A 25,256-nucleotide genomic window follows, 5' to 3' on the forward strand; every position below is an offset into this window, starting at 1 on the left:
ATGTATCTGTGGGAAGACCTTGATGACTTAAGTTTTTCAATATAATTTTGCAACTTGTGCAAATTGGTAAACTTGAGGCTAAGCAGATAAACAGTGTTGATAGGACAGTGGTCTGTGCTAGCTCCCAGACAGCTTCAACAAAGTAGGCACATGTTGCCAGAGAATGTAGTAAAAGCAGTTAGCTTAAAGGGGTTTAAAAAAGGTTTGGATGGCTGGACATGGGGAAAATCCACGCTTATTTCTAGGTTAAGCAGCATAAAATGTATTGTGCTTTTTTTGGGATCTTGTCAGGTACTTGTGACCTGGATTGGCCACTGTTGGAAACAGGATGCTGGGCTTGATGGACCATTGGTCTGGCCCAGTATGGCAATACTTATGTAGCTTACAGTCTTAGCTTGTGGGTTAAATAACTTGCTCATGTTGACAAGGAACATCAGTGGGATTTGAACCTTAGCTTCCTTGGTTCTTAGCTCACTGTTTTAAACCTCTGACTAGACTACTCTTAAAATCACTCCAGATCAGTGGTTCCCAAACCTGCTCCTGGAGGCACCCCAGCCAATCAGGTTGTCAGCATATCCACAATAAATATTCATGAGAGAGATATGCATGTAGTGGAGGCGGTATATTCAAATCTCTCATGAATATTCATTGTGGATATCCTGAAAACCTGACTGGCTGGAGCGCCTCCAGGACCAGGTTTGGGAACCGCTTCAGAATCTGTTTCCCCTCTACAACTGCAAAGCTTTTGTATTAGCGCCCCTTGCTGATAGTGGATATCACTAGGGTGACTCTCTTCCTTCTTGAGATATAGTCGAGTACAGTGCACTCCGTTTAAGTGCACGTCGGATAAGCATAAGCATATGCTCTGTTTAACTGCATGCTCTACTTCGCTCCCGTTTTTGGCACCATCAGTTTCTATGGGGACAAACTTCGGTTTAGCGCACCACTGATAAGTGAAATATTCGCTTATATGCATGGTTAAGACCTTTCCTCTGTAGGAAAGACTCCGCATAAGCACACGCATGGAATATGGAAGTCAACTGGCGCGTGACAAAGGTGCGGTAAATTTGAAATCTCGGTTAACTGCCATAGGCAGAATAAGTGAAAGAAGTGGAGTCGTCGCACAACTGTAAGACTTTAACACTGGCTGAACCAATAGAAGTTCTTAAAAAATTAGAAAACAAAGTTAAGCATCTATTGCTAAAGAATATGGTGTCAATCCCAGTCAAATTTCACGTATCTTGAAGTAGAAAGACCAGCTTCTGGAAGACTGCCAAAACAATACAGATCCACACAGGAAATGTAAACGGGCTGTAGAAGATGCTCTTCTTCGGTGGTTTTCTCAAGTCAGTAGCAGACAGTTTCCTGTCAGTGGTCCACTGCTTATGGAAAAGCTAGTCAGCTAGCTGAAAGTCTTAGAGTAACTGAATTCAAAGCCACTGCTTGGATGGTTGGAAAGATGGAAGGAGAGGAAACAACATAAAATTCAAGAAACAGCATGGTGAAAAACAAGACGCTGATGACTTTGGTGCTGAAATTGGGTTGTTTCAGTTCTTCCTACCATCTTGAACGTAGTTTGCACCGCGTGACCCTTTTCAATGCTGACGAAACGGTCTCTACTGGCGAGCGATTCCTGATGGAACACGTGCATTCAAACAAACTGAAACTACAGGAGGTAAAAAGTCGAAGGACTGACTGACGATCCTCCTTTGCTGCAATATGGATGGGAGTGAGAAGTTAGAACCACTCGTCATTGGATAGAGCAAACAGCCCCGTTGCTCCAAGAATGTTAAGCGACTTCCCGTGTCATACGAGGCTATCGCAAATTCATGGATAACTGGGGAAATTTGGAAGCAGTGGCTAAAGAAGTTAGACACTAGAATGCGGGCAGAAAAGCATTAGTTTCTGTTGCTGTGTGATAATTGTGCTGCACACAGTGATGATGTCAGGCTGTCTGACGTCAAGGTGGTCTTCCTGCCACCAAACACTACCTCTCTGATCCAACCTATGGATCAGGGTATAATAGCCAATTTCAAACAACGTTATCGGGCTCTTGTGCTATGTCGTCTGATGAGCGTTATGGATGACCAGACTGGCAAGGATTAACATGCTGTTGAACTGGCTCGTAGTCTATCACTGTTGGATTCCCTACAAATGCAGAAAGAAGCCTGGAATCATGTTACAAGGCAACCATTGTGAACTGCTACAAGTGGGCAAGCTTTGTTAAGGATGTGGAGAGGGACGAAACAGATGCAGCTGTTGCAAACGCGTCACATGAACAGGCTATTGACATTCCAGCCAGTATTACTGAAGAGGAGTTTCATCACTACGTAGCTGTTGATTACAATCTACAAACAGCTGACGACAGCACTGATGCCGAGATATGCGCCTACACGCAGGCAACGGCTGATGATGAAACAGATGATGACATGAGCAGCGAGGCACATGCTGACGAAATTCAACAACCTCCTGTCACTTTTGCAAGAGCGCTGGAGAGTCTCAACACCGTGCGGGCCTATCTGGAGGCCACTGGATCAGTGCTATGACAGTTTTTACCATCTGGCAGACGTAGTCTATGGAACTCACAGACACAATAGCGTACAGAGGACTATGACTGATTACTTCAAGTAAGCCTAACGTCAGTTAACGGAGACTGTATACTGTACGCATAATAAACAGTACTGTACATATGTTTATCAGATGTTAAGCTTCTTTGGGTCACAACGGTTAAGTGCACGCTCCGGTTAACTGCATGTATTTCTTTGGCCCCAGACCCTTGCACTTAAGTGGATTGCACTGTGTGTGTGTGTGTATATATATATATATATATATATATATATACTCATGTAAGATGATGCATTTATATTCATATTTTTTGAATGTGTTTTAAAACACAAGTACTTTTCCTTTTGTACATGCATGCCAGTGTGGGGCGGGCATATGTATATACATTAACTAGCTGTTAAGCCCGTTAAAACGTGCGAGATTTGTGTTTTGCAAAATGTAATAATTCTCACCTCCATCCATCCATGTCCAGCAAACCTCCTCTCTCCCCTCCCCCGATCCATGTCAGCAACCCTCCTCTCTCCCCTGCCCTCCCCCATGTCCAGCAGCCCTCCTGTCTCCCCTGGCCTCACCCCGTCCACCGACCCTCCTCTCTCCCCTGCCCTCCCCCATGTCCAGCAACCCTCCTCTTTCCTTGGCCTCCCCCCCCGCTCTCTCCCCTGCTCTCCCCCCATGTCCAGCACCCCTCCTCTTTGCCCTGCTCTCTCCCCATGTCCAGCAACCCTCCTCTCTCTCTCCCCTGCCCTCCCCCCATGACCAGCTACCCTCCTCGCTGCCGCTCCCTCCCCCCTCCGTTCCGGGCCCCCTGCACTGACATGAGAGGAGGTGAGAGGCGCTGTCATGTCAGTGCAGGGGGCCCGATACGGAGGGGGGCGGAAGCAGCGTTGGGGATGGGGGGGGGGGGGAGTGGAGGTTGGTGTGCTGGCGATGTTGTGTCGTCTCCAGCGGCAGTGTTCGTTTCCCTCTCTGTTCTGCCCTCTGAAGTCATCACGTCTTGATGCGAGGGCGGGACAGAGAGGGAAGTCTCTACTGTGCATTTGCGGGTGAATCGGTCACTTGTCATTTATATGTTTGATGTGTATCTATATGAATGGATGTATATGTATTCATGTACATAGTCATAAGAGTATATGGGTGCGCTGTTACACATAATATTATTTCCCATGCACAACTATTCATCATGCACCTTCTTCATATGCGCATTTTTATATCTTGTGTTTTTTCTCTTTGTTTTTATTTTTCACTCTCTTTAAACCCGCATCCCTCTTGACCCGCCACGTCATTTGCTGATGTCACATTTTTGACGTCAGTGGGTTTTTTTTCTTTTTTTGCGCCCTTTTATCTTTACACAGAGGTTCGGTCCCCTCGTTTTAATTATCCTTTTACACATTTATTGTCTTTCCTATTAATCACCATATTTTATTAATCTTGGTTACTTTTTTTTTTTTTAATGTAGTGGTATGTTACATACACTCTTTATTCTATTATAAGTGTCATACTGGTTTAACTAATGTTCCCATGTTTCCCCCTTTTCATATTGTAAATGTCACATCAGTTCTGCCAATATACCTCATATTAGTTATTTTATACATTTATGTTTGTGTATATGTACTAAAACAAATGTTGCATTATTTTTATACCTTTTACTTAATATAGGTTTGCATGTTATATATTTATTGTTTTGTCTATTATAGTACCCCTGAGGCAGGCACTTAACCGGAAGAACACAGTGCCATGTCGGGTATTTCAAGAACAAGAATAAAGTTTTCTCAAACATATATCTGTCTTGGTGTTTTTTGAAGAGCCTTGCTGGTCACACTACTCCTCTCTATATATATATCTCAATAAGTAGTGGACCTCTGTCTTCCGCTTTTGCAGTTTCTCCTTTCCAGTAAAGGGTCATGTTTAGTTTGAAGTGATCAGACCAAAGAATTTCTGTCCATCTCGGGTTCTGTATTCTGAAGTCATTGTCATGTAAGAATCTGTAGGCTAGTAAGTCTATAGCTTGTCCTTTGATATGGATTGTAGTCGCTGATGGTTGCCAGAAGTCTCATAGTTGAAGGAATTCATCACATTCTTTGCAGCATCTAGATGTAGATTAATATCTTCTATTAGCAGTGTATTGGGGTTAGCTACACATATGTTTGAGTTGAAGTGCATGAAATTTGTTTGGGTCGTTTTCGAAGATCCTAGGGGGCCTGTAGAATAGGATTCAACAAGGTTGTGTAGAGTTTGATCCTTGATTTTAAATGAGGCGATTTCCAGTTGTAGTTTTAGATTCCACAGAGGCTTTGGCTGTGAAAAAGGATCTGTAGATTAATGCAATTCCCCTACCTGTTTTCCCATATCTGGTCCAGTATAGTTTATATCCTGGTGGGCATATATCTAGAATGATAGGGTCTTCTTTGACATGGATCCATGTTTCGTTGAGGCAAACCGGATCGAGGTCTTTGTTGGTTACCCAGTCCTTTATAGTTTCTGTTTTGTTTGCCACTGATCTGGCATTGATGTATCCCACTGTTATTGGTAGGTAGTCGTCCTCCATTATTTCGACAGTGGTAATTTTTGTTACTTGACGTTGGTTTGGGTTTCTTTTTTGGCCCTCTGTTGTGTTTGGGCTCCGAGTGAGTGATTTTCATTTTTTGGTTTACCCTGTCTGATTGTTTGGGTTCTCCCTGGGGAGAGGGCGGCTCTTCCCATTGGGTGACATAGAGGCATATTTTCAAAGCACTTAGCCTTCCAAAGTTCCATAGGTTTCTATGGAACTTTGGAAGGCTAAGTGCTTTGAAAATATGCCTCTCGGAGTTTGCATAGTATTGGTATATTGTTGTTTTCTCCTTGGGTTAGGGCATCAGTGGATATTATTAGCATTAGGGTAGCTAACCCTATTAGTATTCTTGTAGTGTACATCTTAACTCTTGGGTGTGAGGGCTTTCTTTTTGTGTTGTTTTTTTAGTATGTGTGTGTGTATATAAGTTTTTGGTAGATCTTCTTTATTGTGTGTGTGAATGTGTGAGAGTTTTTGGTAGACCACCTTTATTTGAGTGTGTGTGAGAGCCTAGTAGGTCAGCCTTTGATTTATTTATTTTTTACTGTAACTGGACGGATATACCCCGTATCAGGTGGATGAGGGAGAGGGGAAGGAGCTCTCCTGCCCATAGGTGGTGTGGTGCTGCAGAAGTTCTGATGAACTAGTCAAGAGGTGAGACACATGTCTTGTTGTTGATATCTTTGATGGACGCTCCCAGTTTCGTCAGTGATGCTGGTGTCAGGTTTGTGACCGTTTCCTTGTCTGTGCTCACCTCGCCCTCTGGTGGCCAGACCTGGTGGCTGCAATGGACTGTCTGATTACTGTCACCCGTTCAGTCCAGATCTTCAGGGCTGCCAGAATTGCTTTCCCTGCTTGTACCTGAACAGCACCTGTAGTTGCCTTGTGATTGCTGCAGCTGAGCTTTAGCAGCTGATGGGCTTTATTAATCACCTAGAAACTTTTATGTTTGCCTTGGCATCGTCTAAGGTTCCTGGTATGTGGGTGTGCTCTGTGCATTTCTGCCTAGTCCAGTTCTAGCCTGAGTTTCTTGCCTGATTCTAGTTTGTTTGTGTGTAGTTAGCTTTGGTTTTATTGCTTAGTTCCTAGTCTTGTTTTTGGTTTGCATTCCCTTGTCTTGTGTCTGTGTTCCTTTTTTAGTGGCTGCCTGGCAGCTTTTAGTTCTGACTGTCGTGTGTTTCCTGCTGGTATCCAGTTCCTGCCCAGTCCGGTAAGTCCTGCCGGCCGCCTGCACCCAGGGACTCAATATGGCAGATGACGTTTAATGTGAGCAAGTGCAAGGTGATGCATGTGGGAAAAAAGAACCCGAATTATAGCTACGTCATGCAAGGTTCCACGTTAGGAGTTACGGCCCAAGAAAGGGAACTGGGTGTCGTCGTCGATAATACGCTGAAACCTTCTGCTCAGTGTGCTGCTGCGGCTCGGAAAGCGAATAGAATGTTGGGTATTATTAGGAAAGGTATGGAAAACAGGTGTGAGGATGTTATAATGCCGTTATATCGCTCCATGGTGCGACCGCACCTTGAGTATTGTGTTCAATTCTGGTCGCCGCATCTCAGGAAAGATATAGTGGAACTGGAAAAGGTGCAGAGAAGGGCGACTAAAATGATAGTGGGGATGGGACGACTTCCCTATGAAGAAAGACTAAGGAGGCTAGGGCTTTTCAGCTTGGAGAAGAGACGGTTGAGGGGCGACATGATAGAGGTATATAAAATAATGAGTGGAGTGGAACATGTGGATGTGAAGTGTCTGTTCACACTTTTCAAAAATACTAGGACTAGGGGGCATGCAATGAAACTACAGTGTAGTAAATTTAAAACAAATTGGAGAAAAGTTTTCTTCACCCAATGCGTAATTAAACTCTGGAATTCGTTGCCGGAGAACGTGGTGAAGGCGGTTAGCTTGGCAGAGTTTAAAAAGGGGTTAGACGGTTTCCTAAAGGACAAGTCCATAAACCGCTACTAAATGGACTTGGGAAAAATCCACAATTCCAGGAATAACATGTATAGAATGTTTGTACGTTTGGGAAGCTTGCCAGGTGCCCTTGGCCTGGATTGGCCGTTGTCGAGAGAAAGGATGCTGGGCTCGATGGACCCTTGGTCTTTTCCCAGTGTGGCATTACTTATGTACTTATGTAACTCCTGGGGAAGGGTGGCCAAGTACAGGTGAAGCCTTGCGCTAGTCCTGTGTTCCAGTCCAAGTGTTCTTGTCCAGTGTGTTCCTGCTTTGCTTATCCCTGTCTGCAGTCCCTGCTTTGTGTGTATGTTAACCCAGTGCTGGTTGGGGTGGTTTTGCCTGCCACTGCCACTCCTTGGCAGCGGCCCAAGGGCTCACAAACCTAGTTGCTGCTTTGAGACCTGACAGCTGGTAGGTTATGGAGAAGAGGATTTCTCCGTACTGGCCAGGCGATACTTTCTCTTCAGTGGCGGATTGTTCGTAGGCTGCGTGTGAAGTATTGGCAAAGTATTATCCTTGGAGGTTACTGCAGTTGTGTTTTACGTGGCTGTCCGCCAGCTTTGACTCTTCTCTTACTCCAGAGGTAGGAGGTTGTGGGACCCTGCCGGCCTGATTCTCGTTCGTCACTCGGTTACCGGCGATACTGGGCGCACTCCTCTACTAAGAGTTGGATGCAGAGGGAGTGTTCCAGCAGGGAGAAGTGGTGGCTTTTCTTGGCTGTCCACTAGCTGTGTCTTTTCAGTCATCCCCAAGGTCCTCAGGTAGGGGTTTGTGGGACCCTGTGGGCTTGATGTTCGTCTGCCACGCGGCTGCTTTCAGTACTGGGTGTGCTCCTCCTATCGGATGTGGAGGGAGAGTTCCAGCAGGGAACGAAGGTGGTGTGGTAGAAGCAGCAGTGATTGGGATAAGTACATAAGTATTGCCATATTGGGACAGACCAAAGGTCCATCAAGCCCAGCATTCTATTTCCAGCAATGACCAATCCAGGTCACAAGTACCTGGCAAGATCCCATTTTGTAAAACATTACGATACGTTTTATACTGCTTATCTAGAAATAAGCAGTGGATTTTTCCCAAGTTCATTTTAATAATGGCTTATGGACTTTTCTTTTAGGAAACTATCCAAGCCTTTTTTTAAACCCTGCTAAGCTAACTACTTTTACATTCTCTGGCAACTAATTCTAGAGTTTAATTACACATTGAGTGAAGAAATATTTTCTCTGATTTGTTTTAAATTTACTACTTTGTAGCTTCATTATGCGCTCCCTAGTCCTAGTATTTTTGGAAAGCATAAACAATTGATTCACATCTACCTGTTCATTCTACTCATTATTTTATAGACCTCTATCATATCTCCCCTCAGCCATCTCTTCTCCAGGCTGAAGAGCCCTAGCCGCTTTAGCCTTTCCTCATAGGGAAGTCGTCCCATCCCCTTTATCATTTTCGTCGCCCTTCTCTGTACCTTTTCTAATTCCACCATATCTTTTTTGAGATGAGGCGACCAGAATTGCACACAATATTTAAGGTGTGGTCACACCATGGAGCGATACATAGGCATTATAACATCCTCAATTTTGTAATATTTCACAATCCTCTTGCGATTTAACAACTTTGAATAACTTTGTGTCATCAGCAAATGTAATTACCTCACTAGTTATTCCCATCTCTACTTGAGCACACAGTTATGGAACGCATTGCCGAGGAAATTAAAAACGATCTACAAATTAACAAACTTCCGCAAACTACTGAAGACCCATCAATTTAACAAGGCTTACCACAAAGATCAACCAATGGAGTGGAGGAGTGGCCTAGTGGTTAGGGTGGTGGACTTTGGTCCTGGGGAACTGAGGAACTGAGTTCGATTCCCAGCACAGGCAGCTCCTTGTGACTCTGGGTAAGTCACTTAACCCTCCATTGCCTGCCGCATTGAGCCTGCCAAGAGTGGGAAAAAGCGCGGGGTACAAATGTAATAAAAATAAATACACAACTCCTCCACATATAATCAGAAATGTCTTACAATATCTGCTTGCTGTACCACGCTCATGTTCTTTTTTTCATTATCTTGTTACCCAAGATCCTACTGTAACACTAATTGTCTAATTCTAACTTATTTCCACCATTCTTGTTGATTGTAAGCCACATTGAGCCTGCAAAAAGGTGGGAAAATGTGGGATACAATAAATAAATAAAATAGATCTTTTATAAATATGTTAAAAAGCAACTGTCTCAGCACAGACCCCTGCGGAACCCCATTTTTTCACCCTTCTCCATTGAGAATACTGACCATTTAACCCTACTCTCTCTGTTTTCTCTCTTTTAACCAATTTTTAATCCACAATTGTACACTACCTCTTATCCCATGATTCTCCAATTTCCTCTGGAGTCTTCATGAGGTACGTTGTCAAATGCCTTTTGAAAATCCAGATACACAGTATCGACCGGCTAACCTTTTTCCATATGTTTGTTCATCCCTTCAAAGAAGTGTAATAGATTGATGAGGCAAGATTTCCCTTTACTAAATCCATGTGACTTTGTCTCATTAATCCATGCTTTTGAGTATGCTCTGTAATTTTGTTCTTTACAATAGCCTCTACCATTTTGGCCGGCACCAACGTCAGGCTCGCCGGTCTATAATTTTCCCGGATCACCACTGGACCTTTTTAAAAAATCGGCGTTACATTGGCCATCCTCAAATTTTCTGGTACCATGCTTGATTTTAAAGATAAAGTGTATATTACTAACAACTAGTAAAAAAGGCCCGTTTCCAAAACAAATGATACGGGCGCTAGCATCTGGTTTTTTATTTTTTAATTTTTTGTTTTTCTGTTTGATATTAAGGGATATAAATGATTTTAAAAAGCCAAAGTTTTTTTTTAAAGTTTTATTTGTAGTGTAATTGTTTCTTACATTTGTAAAGGTGCGGGGTGGAGGGGGGGGGGGAAACTGTGGCGTGTTTTAATGTAAGAGGGAGAGGGTCTGAGTGGAGTCAACATTCTTGCTTGCAGCAAAATAAACCCTTTAGTGGACCGTAGTTAAACAACTTTTTTGGGTTCTGTGCCATAAATACGTTTTAAACCCCCCTCACCTCACCCTTCTGCTGTGCTTGCAAAATGCAGCAGACAGGAATACTGAAGCAGAAATTTTTACTTGCTGTTTTTGCTTTCTTTGCGGACTGAACTCCATGGGGACTGTGGAGCTCATAAAATTACAGGACCTTCATGGTTCTGATTGCAAAGGAAAGCTCAGAGAAAGGGAAGATTCCTTCTGCAGGCTGAGGTGGGTGTAACTGGATGTGTGTGTGTGTTTCTGTGAAAGTGATAGAGGAGGGTGGTGGTGAGTGTCTGTTTATGTGGCTCGGACGGCTCTGCTTCTGGCGTTCCGTTCCTCTGCCTGCTGTGAGTTAGTTGTTAGCTGGGAGGTTTTTTTTTATAGAGGCAGCACATACCTGCAGCTGGAGCACGGGCATCAGAGTGATGTTCGTTGTCTCCCTGCTGCACAGAAACTGAGATCGGTTGTGCTGCTCTTTCTCCTCCCTTCTTCCGATGCCATTCGTTCAGTGTCAGTGCTCCGCCCTCGCTGTCATCACGTTTCACGCGTGGGCGGGGCATACACTGATGGAGGAAAAGCAATCTCAGTTACCTCACTTTTAGAACGTTGGGAAAGTGAGGCTTCATTAGAACGTTGGAGGTGCGTTTTATATAGAGAGATAGTTCTACAAGTTCATTTTGCAATTCTGTCAGTACTCTGGGTGGCAAGAGAGGCCAGCGCCCCAGTACGTGGTGAGTCTCTGCGAATGCCAGTGATAGGGAGTATAAGCTCTTGGGCAGCTGGTCACGCTGTTGCCTCATCCAGATCACGCAGTCGCTATCGGTATTGGACTTGGAGGGAGAGTTCCAGGAGCGAGTGAAGGTGGTGTGGTAGAAGTGGTGGTGATAGGCAAGAGAGGTCGGCACCCCCAGTACCTTGGGAGGGGGGGGGGGGGGTCGGTCAGTAAATGACAGCTGCCTGGAGAGGTAGTGGAGTGAGACTAGGCAGGTGAAGTGAAGAAGAGGTGGATGCTTACAAGTAGAGGAAAGCAGCAGCTTGGTGCCACTACTATAGCCAACCAGGTGAGATGTATGGGAGAACAGAGGGCAGCAGTTAAAGCAGAATCTTCAAGGAAAATCCATGTTTCAGAGCAAGATGATGCAAAGAGATTGTTAATGTACACAAACTTGTTGGAGACAGATTGGGCATTCCACAGAGCACATAAGAGAGGGGAAAAGAGGGAGGAAGGAGAGTAATAGAAATAAGCTTAGAGGGGTTTTGATTTGATCTACGCAGATGAAATGAGAGTTGCCTTGGAGGGCCAGAATTGGGATTGGTATACCCAGTTGAGAGGAGGAGAAGAAGCAGGACAGTAGGATAAAAAGTAGGAGAGGCATGACGAGTAACAAAAATGAGATGTGCTCAGAGAGAATGCAGATGACTGAATGAGAGGAAGTAAAGGTTGAAGCTGAAGAGCCAAGTAGAAGGTAGAAGACAAAATGGCTGGTGAGGTGACAAAAATAGAGAATGAACAGTGTGGACTTGATATAAATAGTATTTTGAGAAAGGGAATAAGATTAGAAAGACTTAGCATCAGGAAGAGAAAGTGTAGTGAAGCAAACCTATGCAGGTTCTGGCAATGGCTAGATTAAGCGCAGGGTAGCAGGGGCAGAACCCCAAGTGCTTTAGGGTGAATCTGGAAATCACTCCAGAGGACAGTGGAAGGAATATACAGGTGGGCTGCAAACATTCCCAGCACCTGAAAGTGGCTGGATGGAGTATAGGGTAGCAGGAGCAGAGACCCAAGTGGTTTGATGTCTGGGAGTCACCCAGGAGGACGCTGGGTATATGCAGCTGGCCTGAAAATCTCCCCAGACACAAGACCCATGTGTGTGTGTGTATGCATCCACATAGAGGCGTTGGAAAGAATTCCTCGAGCCATGTTCGCTACTTATTACTATATGTTGATCTTAGGCAGTGAGCAAGGACAGAAATGTTTTCTAAGACCTGTTTTCTTGAACTCAATCTCTTAGTTTTATTGATTTGGTTCCTAGCCAGACTATTGGTTCCCAAGTGGACCATATCGGTTTCTACTCCAAAAATGCTAAGAATTTGGTTTGGATTCTAGTCAGCTTAGGATCATGGTAGGAATTTGACCACCTTGTGTTCTTCCAGTCCTGCTCCACATTCCTAAGTCAATTCTTCTGATGACCGAGTCGCTTGGCATGAGTAGTTTTGTTTGAACAATGCTGCATCCACTGCTGTTCTTGTTATTAGGAAAGACATTCCCCTGCTGATGCCTTTCCTCGGGTTACTTAATACTGATTTTTCCTGTGTAATGCTTTGCTTGTGAGAATGAAAGGAGGATTTTTCTGACACAAAATAAACTTTTCAGAAGTATTATCAGTAATTTGTAATGTCATTGTGATGTTTATTTTAAAGGGAGAAAGCTTTGCTGAAAGAAAAGAGACGGCGTCGAGAGGAACTTTTCAAAGAACAAAAGGTAATGGCAGAAACATTACTGGAAGAAAATCCAAATATTTCTTAGGGAAAAAATCATTTGCAAAGGAATAGAGAATATTATTAATCTGTGGTGCAACTGCACCTTGAGTATTGTGTACTGTTCTGATTGCACCATATCAAAAAAGATCTAGCAGGTCTAGAAGGTACAGAGAATGATAAAGGGAAGCGAGAAAACAGCTAAAGGGCTTAGGGCTCTTCATTTTAGGAAGAGACAGTTGAGGGGAGATTTGATAGAAGTTTATGAGATCATGAGTGGGGTAGAATGGGTAAATAGGGGACTCTAATTAACCATGTCAAACAGTACAAAGACTGTATGTTTTCACTTCTTGCACAATTAAGCTATTGAACTTGTTTCTGTAAGATGTGGTCAAGGCATCTAGCATATCAGGGTTTAAAGGAAGATAAATGAAAGGGGGCGTGCTGCCAATGTCTTGAATGTATTTATCTTGATTCCACATATATTCCCTAGAAAAGAAAGTTATTACCAAATACTGTTCTGGAAGAGATCACCTCCACGGCCTGCCCTAGGTAAATATTACATTCTGCTCCTGGGAAGTACACTCATTCTGGCATGCTTCTCATTTCTTATTTGTTGTTTCTTTTTCTTTTTTTTTCTTTTAGTAATGTCTCTATCAGGAAATTGTTTAAAAGTCAGAAGAGTGGTAGCTCCTATCTCTGTGGAGTTACTTAATAGGTGTATGCTTAGTTCAGAGCTCTCAGAATCAGTGCAGTAATGTCATTTATGAAACACACTTTAAAAGGCATGCTGTTATCTTGCCTCACACTTGACTCCAGGAGAGCTCAAGTGCTAACCAGGATTTCTTGGGAATTGCTGGGAGCAGCAGGAAGGGGCACCCTGTTTCAGAGCCACAGATGGTGAAATGTTAGATCTGAGCTCCTTTTGGTATCCTGGTAAAATGCTGGCACTGATAAGTTGGATTTCCTACTGTGTAGTTGGACTAAGGAAACCTCTGTCCCCTTCTCCTAGTGTACACGCTTCTTTATCAGAGGCATTTACACAATGAAGAATAAGGCTGCATAGTTGAAATGCTTCCAGAGGCTGTGCATTGCTCAAATCAGAAGTCTTATCGTGTGCTAAACAAAACCTTTTCTTTTAGGGCAGATGAGGAACATACCACACAAGAACAAGGTAAAGTACAGATTGAATTGTTTAAACTCCCTTCTCCTCTTCACTGCAGTCTGTGCCACAAAAGAGGCATTTCATTTCATGACTTTTATTTTTCTGTGTATATTTTGTTTATATAAATGTTTATAATCTACAATATCTAAAGTTTCGTATGGCCTGCAAAAATCATTTATAAACAAAATTAGAAACATCTGTGTGACATATTCAGAGCCTCTGGCCTAAGGAAAGACATCCAGGAGCACCTTGCAGATGCACCTCTTATCTAGATGATCCCCCAATTGCCCTGCACTGGGGAAAACATCTTCAGCGACAAGGTTAATGACACTATCAGTGTAATTAAAGATCATTACATCACCCTTAAAACCCTCACCTCCGAAGGTCTGAATGTATTTTTAATAAACAAAGATTATAGTGTGTGCAGTTCCGCAAGTCCTTTCCTCTGTCGCGATGCTATAGTAATTACAACAGGTGGCAGATGCCCCAAGCAGCACCCATAAAACCATAGTTTCCAGCAAAGACTGCACCCCTATCTCTCTGTGCTGTTTCAGTGGGGTGGGGAGGAGCACCTCATGTTTTTATCAGCCTCTTGGGAGATCATGACCAACAGATTCACCCCATCTCATTGTGCACCACCCTCCTTCTCAAAGGACACCTGCAACTCTTGCTGGTAAAAGTCTCCCTTTTACAAGAAAGAGCTGCAGAGCCTGTTCATCTCATAGAGGTCATCCAGGGCTACTTCCTGATCCTCAAGGAAACAGAGGGCCTGTGCCTCATAATGAATCTCTGGAAGTTCAACAGGTTCAACTACAAGGAGAAATTTCAGATGCACTCCCTGGGGACTGTTTTCCCTCTTTCTCCAAATTGATAACTGGTTAGAGTCCTTGGACCTTGAGAATGCTTACACTCATACTGATCTGCTTCACACACAGGAAGGACCTATACTTCTCTGTCAGGATGATCAGAATTAATGCCCAGTCCTACCCATTGGTCTATCCTAGGCAGCAAGTGTCTCCACCAAGTGTGTTTCAGTAATAGCCACACACCTCCACAAGAAAGGGATATGGATTGTCTTCCCTTACCTGGATGGCTAGCTCATTGTGGGGCCTACTTACCAGGAAGCCAGCATTGAGAAGACACACATCCAATATGCACTGTCCCTGAAGTTCATTGGGGTGGATATCAGAAGGACTTCGTCGAAGGCCTTCTTCCCCTTCCATTGGGTGGACATAACTTCATTAACCCATTGCATCTCTGCCAACGAGATCACAGCCCAAAACTTCCTATGTCTCTTGGCCACCTCTAGCAGCCATACATTTAACTAAACTATATCCCCTTAAGTCTAAAATCCTGCTTGTCCATGAAGAAAGTTAAGTTACTGGTACTTACTTGTAATGATGGTTCTCTGTGGACAGCAGGATAAGTGAGTCACACAGACACATCCATCTTCTCCTCTGGAATGAACTTGCTTACAACTAGAATATGCTGGAATAGAAATGGGCACTATAGTGGGGGGTGGCTGACACATTCTTAGAAGGCCCCTTTTCAAGCCTCTCTTAGCTTTAGAAATATTCCATCCATGGTATTGTTGGAAGATGTCATTAGTATGTGGCTAACTTATTCTGCTGGACAAAAAAAGGAGTATGGGTTAAAAAAACAAAACAGCGCTGTTAAAAAAATATATATATATATCGTAGTGATCACATGAAACCCAACATGTTTTGCCAAAAAGGCTTCAGCAGAGGTAGATGTTAGATATATTAAACTGAAACATAAATATATCAGATGAAATACCATAATTAAAAACAAGAAGGAGTTTTCCCTAACCACACCCTCTCCAAAGGATATCACACAATGTGATACCTACAAGCGAGCCTTCTCCAGAGTAGCCCTCATGCTCTGGAATGCACTCCCTGAAAGGCTTCGCTTAACACAAGACTATCTATACTTCAGGAAGCAGGTGAAAGCTTGACTCTTCAGCCAGGTCTTTAACGGAAGAAGTAAATGATACCAGCTGCACATAGTAGAACGGGACATGTTTATCCACTCCTACCCTAGCCAAGATAATGTTCAAGCACCTTTCTGACCTCATTTGCAACTCTCTTTAACTAGTCCCTTATTTTCTTACTCTTGTTACTCTGTCTCATCTATCTATATGTTCCATCTTTGATTACATCCCATTCTGTCTATTAAAATGTTTTATTGTGTATTGTGTTGGCATTGTAATGTATCATACTATGCTATACTTTGTATTGTTTGAATATTTTTATTGCTGTAATTGTCTGTTGCTTATATTTGACTTATTCTTGCTGTACACTGCCTTGAGTGAATTCCTTCAAAAAGGCGATAAATAAATCCTAATAAATGTGTATACAATAAATATCAAAAATAAACATAAAACATCTGTACTGACAATATAAAAGCATATACAGTACGTACATATCAAAAGTGCACGTTAATAGCAATCCCACGTATAGAAAAATGTAGTCGGTGTCTACCTTTGAGGTTTTTTTGTGATCACTTTATGATGTTAAATAGTTTTTTTTAACACAGAGCTCTGTTTGCCTTTTTAGTGTGCACTCTTTTTCTGTCTTATTTTGTGTGGTGCACTTGCCGCCTCTTTTTTTTTTTTAACTTATTTTCTGCTTTCCCAGGGGAACTCCTGTTACAAGTAAGAAACTTAGTTTAATTACTGGTTGCTCCTATATTCTTAATATTGAAACGGGGAAAACATCTCATCTTGAAAAGATGTGTACATTGATAATGATATTTAGGGGTATAGTTATTAATGTGAGCTACTGTTAAGACGTGTTATTTTACTCTTAACCCTAGTTAATGTAACTAGGTCTTTTTACATAAAATGGGATCTGTGCTAAAAGACACGTTTTAACAGTAGCACATGTTAAGAATGCACCTTAGTTTTGCAGTGTAACCATTTGATCCCTTTTTTTCCCCAACAAAGATGCCCCATCTTTTGTACACTGTTGGCTGGTTTACGATGTGTTTTGTTTCTCCTGGTCTGTTGATAGTACTCTCTGCTATGGAGCAGAGGTAGCCTGTCCAGAGAGACCTCAACGTAGGAAGAGGATTGCTGAGTTTGGAATTATGGTGCTGTTACTTTTGGTTATTATCCAGATTGAATGATTAACTGTTGCTTTGACCATTTTTAAACATAGAAGAGAAGGACTGCTAATAGATGATCTTTATGTCTTCCCACTTACATGTCTGCACATCATGTATGTTTAACTGTACCCTTATTTCCCCCCCCCCCCCCCCCAGATGATGTCACGGAAAGTGAGGCCAGAAGCTCTGAAGATAGTGAAGCAGAGGCTGTGGATGCCAGGTACAGAGATCATAGGTCAAAGGCATTTTATCCCTCTGTGGAAAACTCTGGTAGTGGTGAAATGCTACCCTGATACTCTTGGTGCCGAGGATAGACCAATGGGAAGGACTGGGCATTGCTTCTGGCTGTCCCTGACAGAGAAGTATAGGTCCTTCCTCTATGTGAGGCGATCAGTATGAGTGTAACCCTCTGCTCAGTGTGCAGCGGCAGCTAAAAAAGCAAATAGAATGTTATGAATTATTAGGAGAGGAATGGAAAACAAAAAATGAGTGTCATAATGCCTTTGTATCGCTCCATGATGTAACCACACCTAGAATACTGTGTGCAGTTCTGGTCACCACATCTGAAAAAAGATATAGCGGAATTAGAAAAGGTACAAAGAAGGGTGACGAAAATGATAAAGGGGATGGGATGACTTCCTTGTGAGGAAAGTCTAAAGCTGCTAGGTCTCTTCAACTTAGAGAAGAGATGACTGAGGGGAGATGTGATAGAGGTTTATAAAATACTGAGTGGAGTGGAACGGATAGAGGTAAATTGCTTGTTGTTTACTCTTTCCAAAAATACTAAGACTAGAGGGCACACAATGAAGCTATTAAATGATAAGTTTAAAACAAACTCAGCATTTAATTACTCTCTGGAATTTGTTGTCAGAGAATGTGGTAAAAGCAGTTAGCAGGGTTTATTCTTTCCAAAAATTCTAGGACTAGGGGACACACAATGAAGCTACTAAGTAATAAGTTTAAAGCAAACTGGAGAAAATATTTCTTTATTCAACGTGTAATTACACTCTGGAATTCTTTGTCAGAGAATGTGGTAAAAGTTAGCTTAGCAGGGTTTAAAAAAAAGTTTAAATAATTTCCTAAAAGAAATATCCATAAGCCAGTGGTTCCCAAACCTGGTCCTGGAGCACCCCAGCCAGTCAGGTTTTTAGGATACCCACAATGAATAGATAAACAGAGAGCAGACACTGAAAGTTCAAACAGATTCTTCCGTAGCTTCCCTCTGGACCGACCCAGGATTGGACTGATGGGTTGTGCACGCCTTCCAGCAGGTGAAGACAGAAAAATTCTGACTCTAGAGAGCCAATAAGAGCCCTGGCCAAGTGACCCTAGCCTCAGTATTTTCTCAGTCTCCAGCAGGTAGGATGTGAGCCCATTAGTCTCTCTCTCTTTCTGTCTTTAAAAAAAACCCAAACAATTAAATATTAATTCTTCTGTGCCTGGGGAATCTAGAGGTTTGGCAGATAGGAGATTTTTTTTTCCTCTTCAGCCTCTGGGGTGTTAAAATCTGGTGTCCCCCGTGTCCCTCCCCATCTCCCTTTACTAATTTGGGACGGGCTACCCTTTTGGTGGAAAAGGGATTTTGCCTTTGGAAGAGGCAGCCACTTCGTTTAAAAAAAAAAAAAAAATCTTTCTCACCCCAGAGCACTAACGAGCAGACAGCTCCGTCGTGCTCTATTTGTTTTGGTGTGGAATTACTTCTCCTGCTCAGCTGTTTAAAAACAAACAAAAACAAAACGAGTACAAACTACAGTGCCCCGAGGACTGAACGAGCAATTTTCTTTGTGCTGAATTTCCTCCTTTCCCTTGTGTTTTTTTTTTCCGGAACGGTTTCTTAAAAAAAAAAAAAAAGTGCAAAGCATTTCCTTTGAGGGCAGGGAGAGCTCCACTATGGCGGAGAAATTGAAGCACTGCACTGTTTGCCAATGCTGGGGAGTAGGCGCCCTCGGCTCATGTAAGTTTTGTACAGCACTAGAAGTCTCAGTGGTGCATCTTCCTCTGTCCGCGTCAGTGACTGTGCCTGCCTCTTCATCTTCCCGTTCGGTCGCGTCTGCCTCAGCGCCCTCCTGTTCTGCTGCAGATCTCCCTGGTTTGTCGATTTTGGCGCGACAGAATGCCATCTTGTCTCCAGCTGCAGGGCCTGCAGCACGCGAGCTCTCCTCTGATGTTCAGCCTTCAGGAGTGCAGGGAGGCAGTGTCTCTGGTGCAGTCTGGAGGGACTCAGGAGGGGGGCTTTAGTTTGTCCTCCAGATGTACCAGGCATTCTTGATGAAGAAGTCTGGTCTTGGGGCAGGAGTTGTAGGGGGAGTCCTCCTCCAGATCTAAAAGACCTAGATGCTCGGATCCACAATTGGATTCACTGTCTGACCAGGATCAGGATGTACCCTTCCTGGAAGGAGGAGGGCTTAGCAGAGGAGTTTTGGGAGGACCAAGTTCCTGCGGACTCTGCTACAGAATCCTTTCCCCAGGGAGAAGATCCTTCTGTGGCTCGGATTTTTCATAAAGAGGACTTACAGGAACTCATCTCCTCGGTCTCCTCCACTCTGCATTTTGAGGAACAACGGAACCCGACTCTCGAGGTTCGCAAGGTTGATCTATTGGTCAAAGGCACTAGATCTTCAGGTAGAACTTTTCCCATGCATCAAGACATTTGGGACATTATTAAGGCGCAGTGGGATGTTCCCGACTCCTCTTTTCGTCCATGCAGGTCGATGACCCGACTTTACCCAGTGCCGGAAGTGGACAGGGCTCTTCTTAAGGTCCCAGTGGTGGATGCGGTAGTCTCAGCGGTTACCAAGCGTAATACGGTTCCCGTGGACAGGGGAACAGCCCTTTGGGATGTTCAGGAGGTTGGATTCTCTTCTTAAGAATAGTTTTGATGTTTCCTCTTTGGCAGTGCAGGCGGCTATTTGAGATTCCCTGGTGGCCAGAGCCTGTTTCCGCTGGGCGGAGAGAGTCTTGGATAGATCCTCAGATAATTTTTCTGCTGTAGATGTGGAGGTGGCCAAGATTGAGACGGGATCTGCCTTCTTGGTGGATGCCTTGTATGATCTGTTCAGAGCATCCTCCAAGTCCTTGATGTTGGTGGTTGTGGCTCGCCGCTCCCTTTGGTTACAAGGTTGGTCGGCGGATACGGCTTCCAAATCTAAACTGAGTAAGTTTCCCTTCAGGGGTTCTCTGTTGTTTGGAGAAGAGTTGGATAAGTTGGTCCGTTCTTTGGGGGATACGTAAGTTCTTTGTCTCCCGGAGGATAGACCTCACCCGTCTAGTCGGGGTGCTTTGTTTGGTCGTGGTCGGGCGAGAGATTTCCGTAGGTTTCATCGTAGCCACGGAGCTCAGGCTCGGAGGTCTAGGTTTTTCAACAGAACTCGGTCCTTTTGAGCTTTTCGTAGGGGAGGTTGAGACTCAAGCGCCCTATTCCGGTCCCCCTCCCGCTCTTCCCAATGAAGGTGCGCGGGCCTCTCCTCTGGTTCCTGTAGGAGCTCAGCTGTCACAGTTCTTTCAGAGGTGGGCCCATTACCTTCGACCAGAGGGTCTTGGAGATTATTCGAGACGGCTATGCCTTAGAATTTGCCAAGCCTCTTTCAGACGCCTTTCTGGAGTCTCCCTGTCACTCTCGCCACAAAGCAGGCGCTGTACGGGACACTCTACAGAGGCTCTTGGACCTTCAAGCAATTTGCCCAGTCCCTCCTTCAGAGTACAGACAGGGTCGTTATTCCATTTACTTTGTGGTTCCCAAGAAGGAGGGCTCCTTTCGTCCTATTTTGGATCTCAAGGCCGTCAATCGGGCTCTCAAAGTCACAAGTTTTCAAATGGAGACCCTTCGATTGGTGATAGTGGCAGTTCGTACAGGACAGTTTCTAACGGCCTTAGATCTGACAGAAGCTTATCTGCATATTCCTATCCGGACTGGTCACCAAAAGTTCTTGCGGTTTGCAATTCTGGGACACCATTTTCAGTTTCAGGCTCTGCCGTTTGTACTAGTGACAGCTCGTATGTTCACCAAAGTCATGGTAGTGGTGGCAGCGGCCCTCAGGAAAGAGGGGATCCTCGTCCACCCGTACTTGGACGACTGGCTAATTAGGGTGAAATCTTATCTGGTGCGTCAGCAGGTCACGGACCAAGAAGTGCATTTCTTGCAGTCCCTAGATTGGGTGGTGAATTCAGCCAAGAGCCACCTGATTCCTTCGCAGTTCCTGGAGTATTTAGGGGTTACCTTTGACACGGCATGGGGTCGTGTTTTTCTTCCCCAGGGCAGGGTTCTCAAACTGCGATCTCAGATTCAAAGTTTACTTCACAGGTGTGGTCTCTGTGCTCAAGATTATCTTCAGGTCCTGGGTTCCATGGCAGCGGCTATAGAGGTAGTCCTCTGGGCCAGGGCTCACATGAGGTCTCTCCAATTTTCTCTCCTGTCCAGATGGTCCTCATAGACGGACTTCCTTTAGGTGAGGTTGCCTCTGAATTCCCAAGAGCACAGCAGTCTCTTCTGATGGTTGCGGACGGAGAATCTCACTACAGGAATGCCACTGGAGTCTCCACAGTGGATAGCGTTAATGACCGATGCCAGTCTTAGGGGCTGGGGAGCCCATTGCTTAGGCAGGTTGGCACAGGGCCTCTGGTCTCCCCTGGAAGCGTCCCAGTCCATCAGTTTCTTGGAGGCCAGAGCGATTTGTCTAGCTCTCGAGGAGTTTTATTCCCTAGTGGCAGGCAAGGCGGTGAGAGTTCTGTCGGACAATGCCACGGCTGTGGCCTATGTCAACCGCCAGGGGGGAACAAAGAGTCTGCTCTTGCGATGGGAGACGGCGAGTCTCATAGAATGGGCAGAGCTTCACCTGTCCGCCGTTTCAGCTGCTCATGTGGCGGGGGTCGAAAACATTCAGGCAGATTTTCTCAGTTGTCACACTGTCAATCCAGGGGAATGGTCTCTCAGCTCTTGGGCGTTTCAGTTGATAGTAGTCCGGTGGAGCACTCCAGTGCTAGATCTTTTTGCCTCCAGTCCCAACGCAAAGGTTCCTTGCTTCTTTAGTCGCCGAAGAGACTCGAGCAGAAGGGAGAGACGCCCTCTTAAAGCAGTGGCCTGACGGGCTTCTGTACGTGTTTCCTCTGTGGCCTCTATTGGGTCGTCTCTTACAAAGGATTGAGGCGCACGGTGGACTGGTAGTTCTAGTGGCTCCAGATTGGCCCCGACATCCGTGGTATGTGGACCTCCAGCGTCTTCTGTCTTCGCCTCCTCTTCGTCTCCCTGTTCACGAGAACCTTCTATTGCAAGGACCGATTCTTCATCCAGACCCAGCTCGATTTTGTCTTACGGCCTGGCTCTTGAATGGGCCCATTTAAGGAAGGATATTCCGCTCCAGTGATTGCTACCATGCTTCGGTCGCATCGTCCGTCTAAGTCTATAAATAATATTCGCACCTGGAGGATTTTTGAGGCTTGATGTTCAGATGCTGGTATTGCTCCCTTCCGAGCTTCAATGGTGGAGATTTTGGACTTTCTGCAGCGGGGCTTTGATAAAGGATTGTTTCTTCTCTTAAGGTGCAGGTTGCGACCCTTTCCTGTTTCCGAGGTCGCATACGTGGTAAGTCGTTGGCTAGTCTTCCAGATGTCTCCCATTTTTGAAGGGAGTTAGTCTTCTTCACCCTACGGCCAGAGCGGTCTTTCCGTCTTGGGATCTCAATCTTGTGCTTTCCGCACTGACAGGTCCTCCTTTTGAACGGCTGTCTTCTTGTTCTCTTAAGGATTTGACTCTCAAGGCAGTGTTTTTAGTGGCCATTGCTTCAGCTAGAAGGGTCAGGCCTCCGTTTTTGGAGTTTTCCAAAGAGCGAATGGTTCTTCGTCTGGTACCTTCTTTCCTGCCTAAGGTAGTTTCTCGGTTTCATTTTCCCAATCAGTCTTCCTTCCTGTCCTGGGATCTTCCTCGTGCACAGAGGATCAGAGGAAGTTGCGTACATTGGATGTAAAGAGAGTGCTTAAACGCTATCTGAGGGTTACTGAAGACTTTCGGCGCACGGATTGTCTTTTTGTTCTCCTTGCTGGTCGGCGTAAGGGTTTGGCCACTTCTAAGCCCACTATATCTCGGTGGATTAAGGAAATGATAGCTTCTGCTTACCTTCTCGCAGGGAGAGCAGTCCCGGAGAGTGTTAAAGCTCACTCCGTGAGAGGACAAGCGGCTTCATAGGCGGAGCGGTTCTTGGTTCCACCCGCGGACATTTGTAAGGCGGTGACATGGGCCTCTCTCCTTTCTTTTTCTAGACATGACAGACTAGATGTACAGTGTCGACAGGAGGCGGTCTTTGCGACTCGAGTACTCACAGCGGGTTTGCTGGGGTCCCTCCCTTAGAACTACTGCTTTGTTACTTCCCATCAGTCCAATCTTGGGCTGGTCCAGAGGGACGCTAAGGAAGGAGAAATTAGACCTTACCTGCTAATTTGCTTTCCTTTAGTCCCTCTGGACTGGCCCAGATCCCTCCCATGTTCTTTCAAGAGTACAGACTTGTACATAGTTTCGGAGTTTAGTTCTTTCGGTCTTCTGCGACGGAGCTGCTCTGCAAGTTTACAGTTCTACATAATAAAAAATAAATAAAAGTTATAAAATAAATATTATATTTGAGCCATATCTCTTCTCCGTTGGGAGTTGGTGGTGAGCATTGTTACACGGTTTGGCCGTTGTTTAAGTACGTTTTGTGAATGCTTGTGGCTGCTTGGATTCCATGGGACACAGAAGGTTGGTCTTTCTTTTCTTTCCTGCTTTGTTATTCAAATACTGAGGCTAGGGTCACATGGCCAGGGCTCTTATTGGCTCTCTAGAGTCAGAATTTTTCTTAGTCTCCACTTGCTGGAAGGCGTGCACAACCCATCAGTCCAATCCTGGGCCGGTCCAGAGGGACTAAAAGAAAGCAAATTAGCATGTAAGGTCTAATTTCTCCTTTATTCATACAGACCCGATGTGGTCATGTTTTGCCAGTAAGGTTGCATACAGCATACAGAGGATTGAAGCTGCTGCTCCACTTCTGTGAAGGAACCACTGCTGAAGTCGTCTTGGATGATCAGTTGTGCTGTCCGGGCTAAGCCTTTCTTATCCCTGGTTAGCTGCTTTATGTCACTACCCCTGATGCAGCCTCATTGGCGAAACGTGGCCACGTTGGGTCTGTATGAATAAAGAATCTGTTTGGACTTTGTGTCTGCTCTCTGTTTATCTCTTCTGTTGTTGCAAGACACTCTGCGCCTCTTTGCTATTCGTCTACCCACAATGAATATTCATGAGAGAGATTTGCATGCACCACCTCCACTGCATGCAAATCTCTCTTATGAATATTCATTGTGGGTATCCTGAAAATCTAACTGGCTGGGGTGTCTCCAGGACCAGGTTTGGGAACCACTGCCATGCCATTATTAAGGTGGACTTGGGAATATCCATTGCTTATTTCTAGGCTAAGTAGCATAAAATCTGTCTTACTGTTTTGAGCTCTTGCCAGGTACTTGTAACCTGGATTGGTTACTGTTGAAAACAGCATACTGGGCTTGATGGACCTTCGGTTTGTCCCAGTATGGCAATACTTATGTTTTTATGTACCTTTTGCAGTAGAACAAAGCAGATCACAGGTTCATACAAACATACATATTTATTACATAAAACTATAAAATCAGAGAGTTAGTATGGCCATATTGGTCCAAACCAAGGGCTGCATCAGGGGTAAAGCCATCTGTAGACAAATATAAATAGGATACAGATGACAACTAAGTGTAAATTAAGATTGCTTAAATATATAAATCCAGAAATACATGTAAATAGGTATTAAAAAAATGAGTACATAAACCTAAATGAAATGACATACCAAGAAAGATAAATGTTTCTTTAAAAATATGCCAGCTTCACAAAATGGCGTGAAGAAGTTGTTGTAATGTTAAAATGCTCAAAAAAAACTTTCAAACTGCTGACACTTCCTTCTGTACTCGTATTACTCCTAAAAATATTTTCATGACCTACTTACTGATGATAAAACATACCCTTACTGTCATGAACAAATGATAAAGATAACATACCTGTTAGCGAGCCATTTCTAGCGAGCCGTTCTCCATAGAGCATAGAAGACATATTGTGTTGCTTTCCCTGAACTCTATTTAAAGGGACCAGAGTCGAGGCTTGATACAGAACCATGAAACATGAGCTTGTAAAAATGAAAGCAGAGGATGATTGTTGCGGTTGTCCAGTTTTTGCTGTGTCTGAAGAAAGCCACGGCATTATGGCTTAAACGTTGGTTTCACATACTCAGACACGGTAAGGCCTGGACAACCACAACAATCATGACCCCAGCTGCCGAAGCCAGAGAACATAAAAACAGAAAATGCTCCCTACTGTTTCAGTAATGG

At 44.3% G+C, this 25,256-nt stretch overlaps 2 protein-coding genes across 2 annotated transcripts in view; one reads left to right on the forward strand and one right to left on the reverse strand.

The window, feature by feature from the left end:
• The window catches only part of LOC115475447 (ran-binding protein 9-like), a 39,027-nt gene extending 36,067 nt beyond the window's left edge, over nt 1-2,960 (reverse strand). The window contains exons 1-2 of the mRNA XM_030211175.1: nt 2,957-2,960; nt 2,538-2,540 (exon numbers count right to left, since the gene is read on the reverse strand). The gene's annotated coding sequence lies outside the window, so the exon portion shown is untranslated. The remainder of the gene's footprint in view (nt 1-2,537; nt 2,541-2,956) is intronic.
• A 7,290-nt stretch (nt 2,961-10,250) lies between these two features.
• The window catches only part of LOC115482264 (nucleolar protein 7-like), a 34,175-nt gene continuing 19,169 nt past the window's right edge, over nt 10,251-25,256 (forward strand). The window contains exons 1-5 of the mRNA XM_030221960.1: nt 10,251-10,345; nt 12,539-12,599; nt 13,089-13,147; nt 13,738-13,769; nt 17,043-17,106. Coding sequence (XP_030077820.1) covers nt 10,251-10,345; nt 12,539-12,599; nt 13,089-13,147; nt 13,738-13,769; nt 17,043-17,106 — 311 coding nt within the window. The remainder of the gene's footprint in view (nt 10,346-12,538; nt 12,600-13,088; nt 13,148-13,737; nt 13,770-17,042; nt 17,107-25,256) is intronic.

The sequence above is a fragment of the Microcaecilia unicolor genome, chromosome 1, assembly GCF_901765095.1.
Source record: "Microcaecilia unicolor chromosome 1, aMicUni1.1, whole genome shotgun sequence".
Lineage (NCBI taxonomy): Eukaryota > Metazoa > Chordata > Amphibia > Gymnophiona > Siphonopidae > Microcaecilia > Microcaecilia unicolor.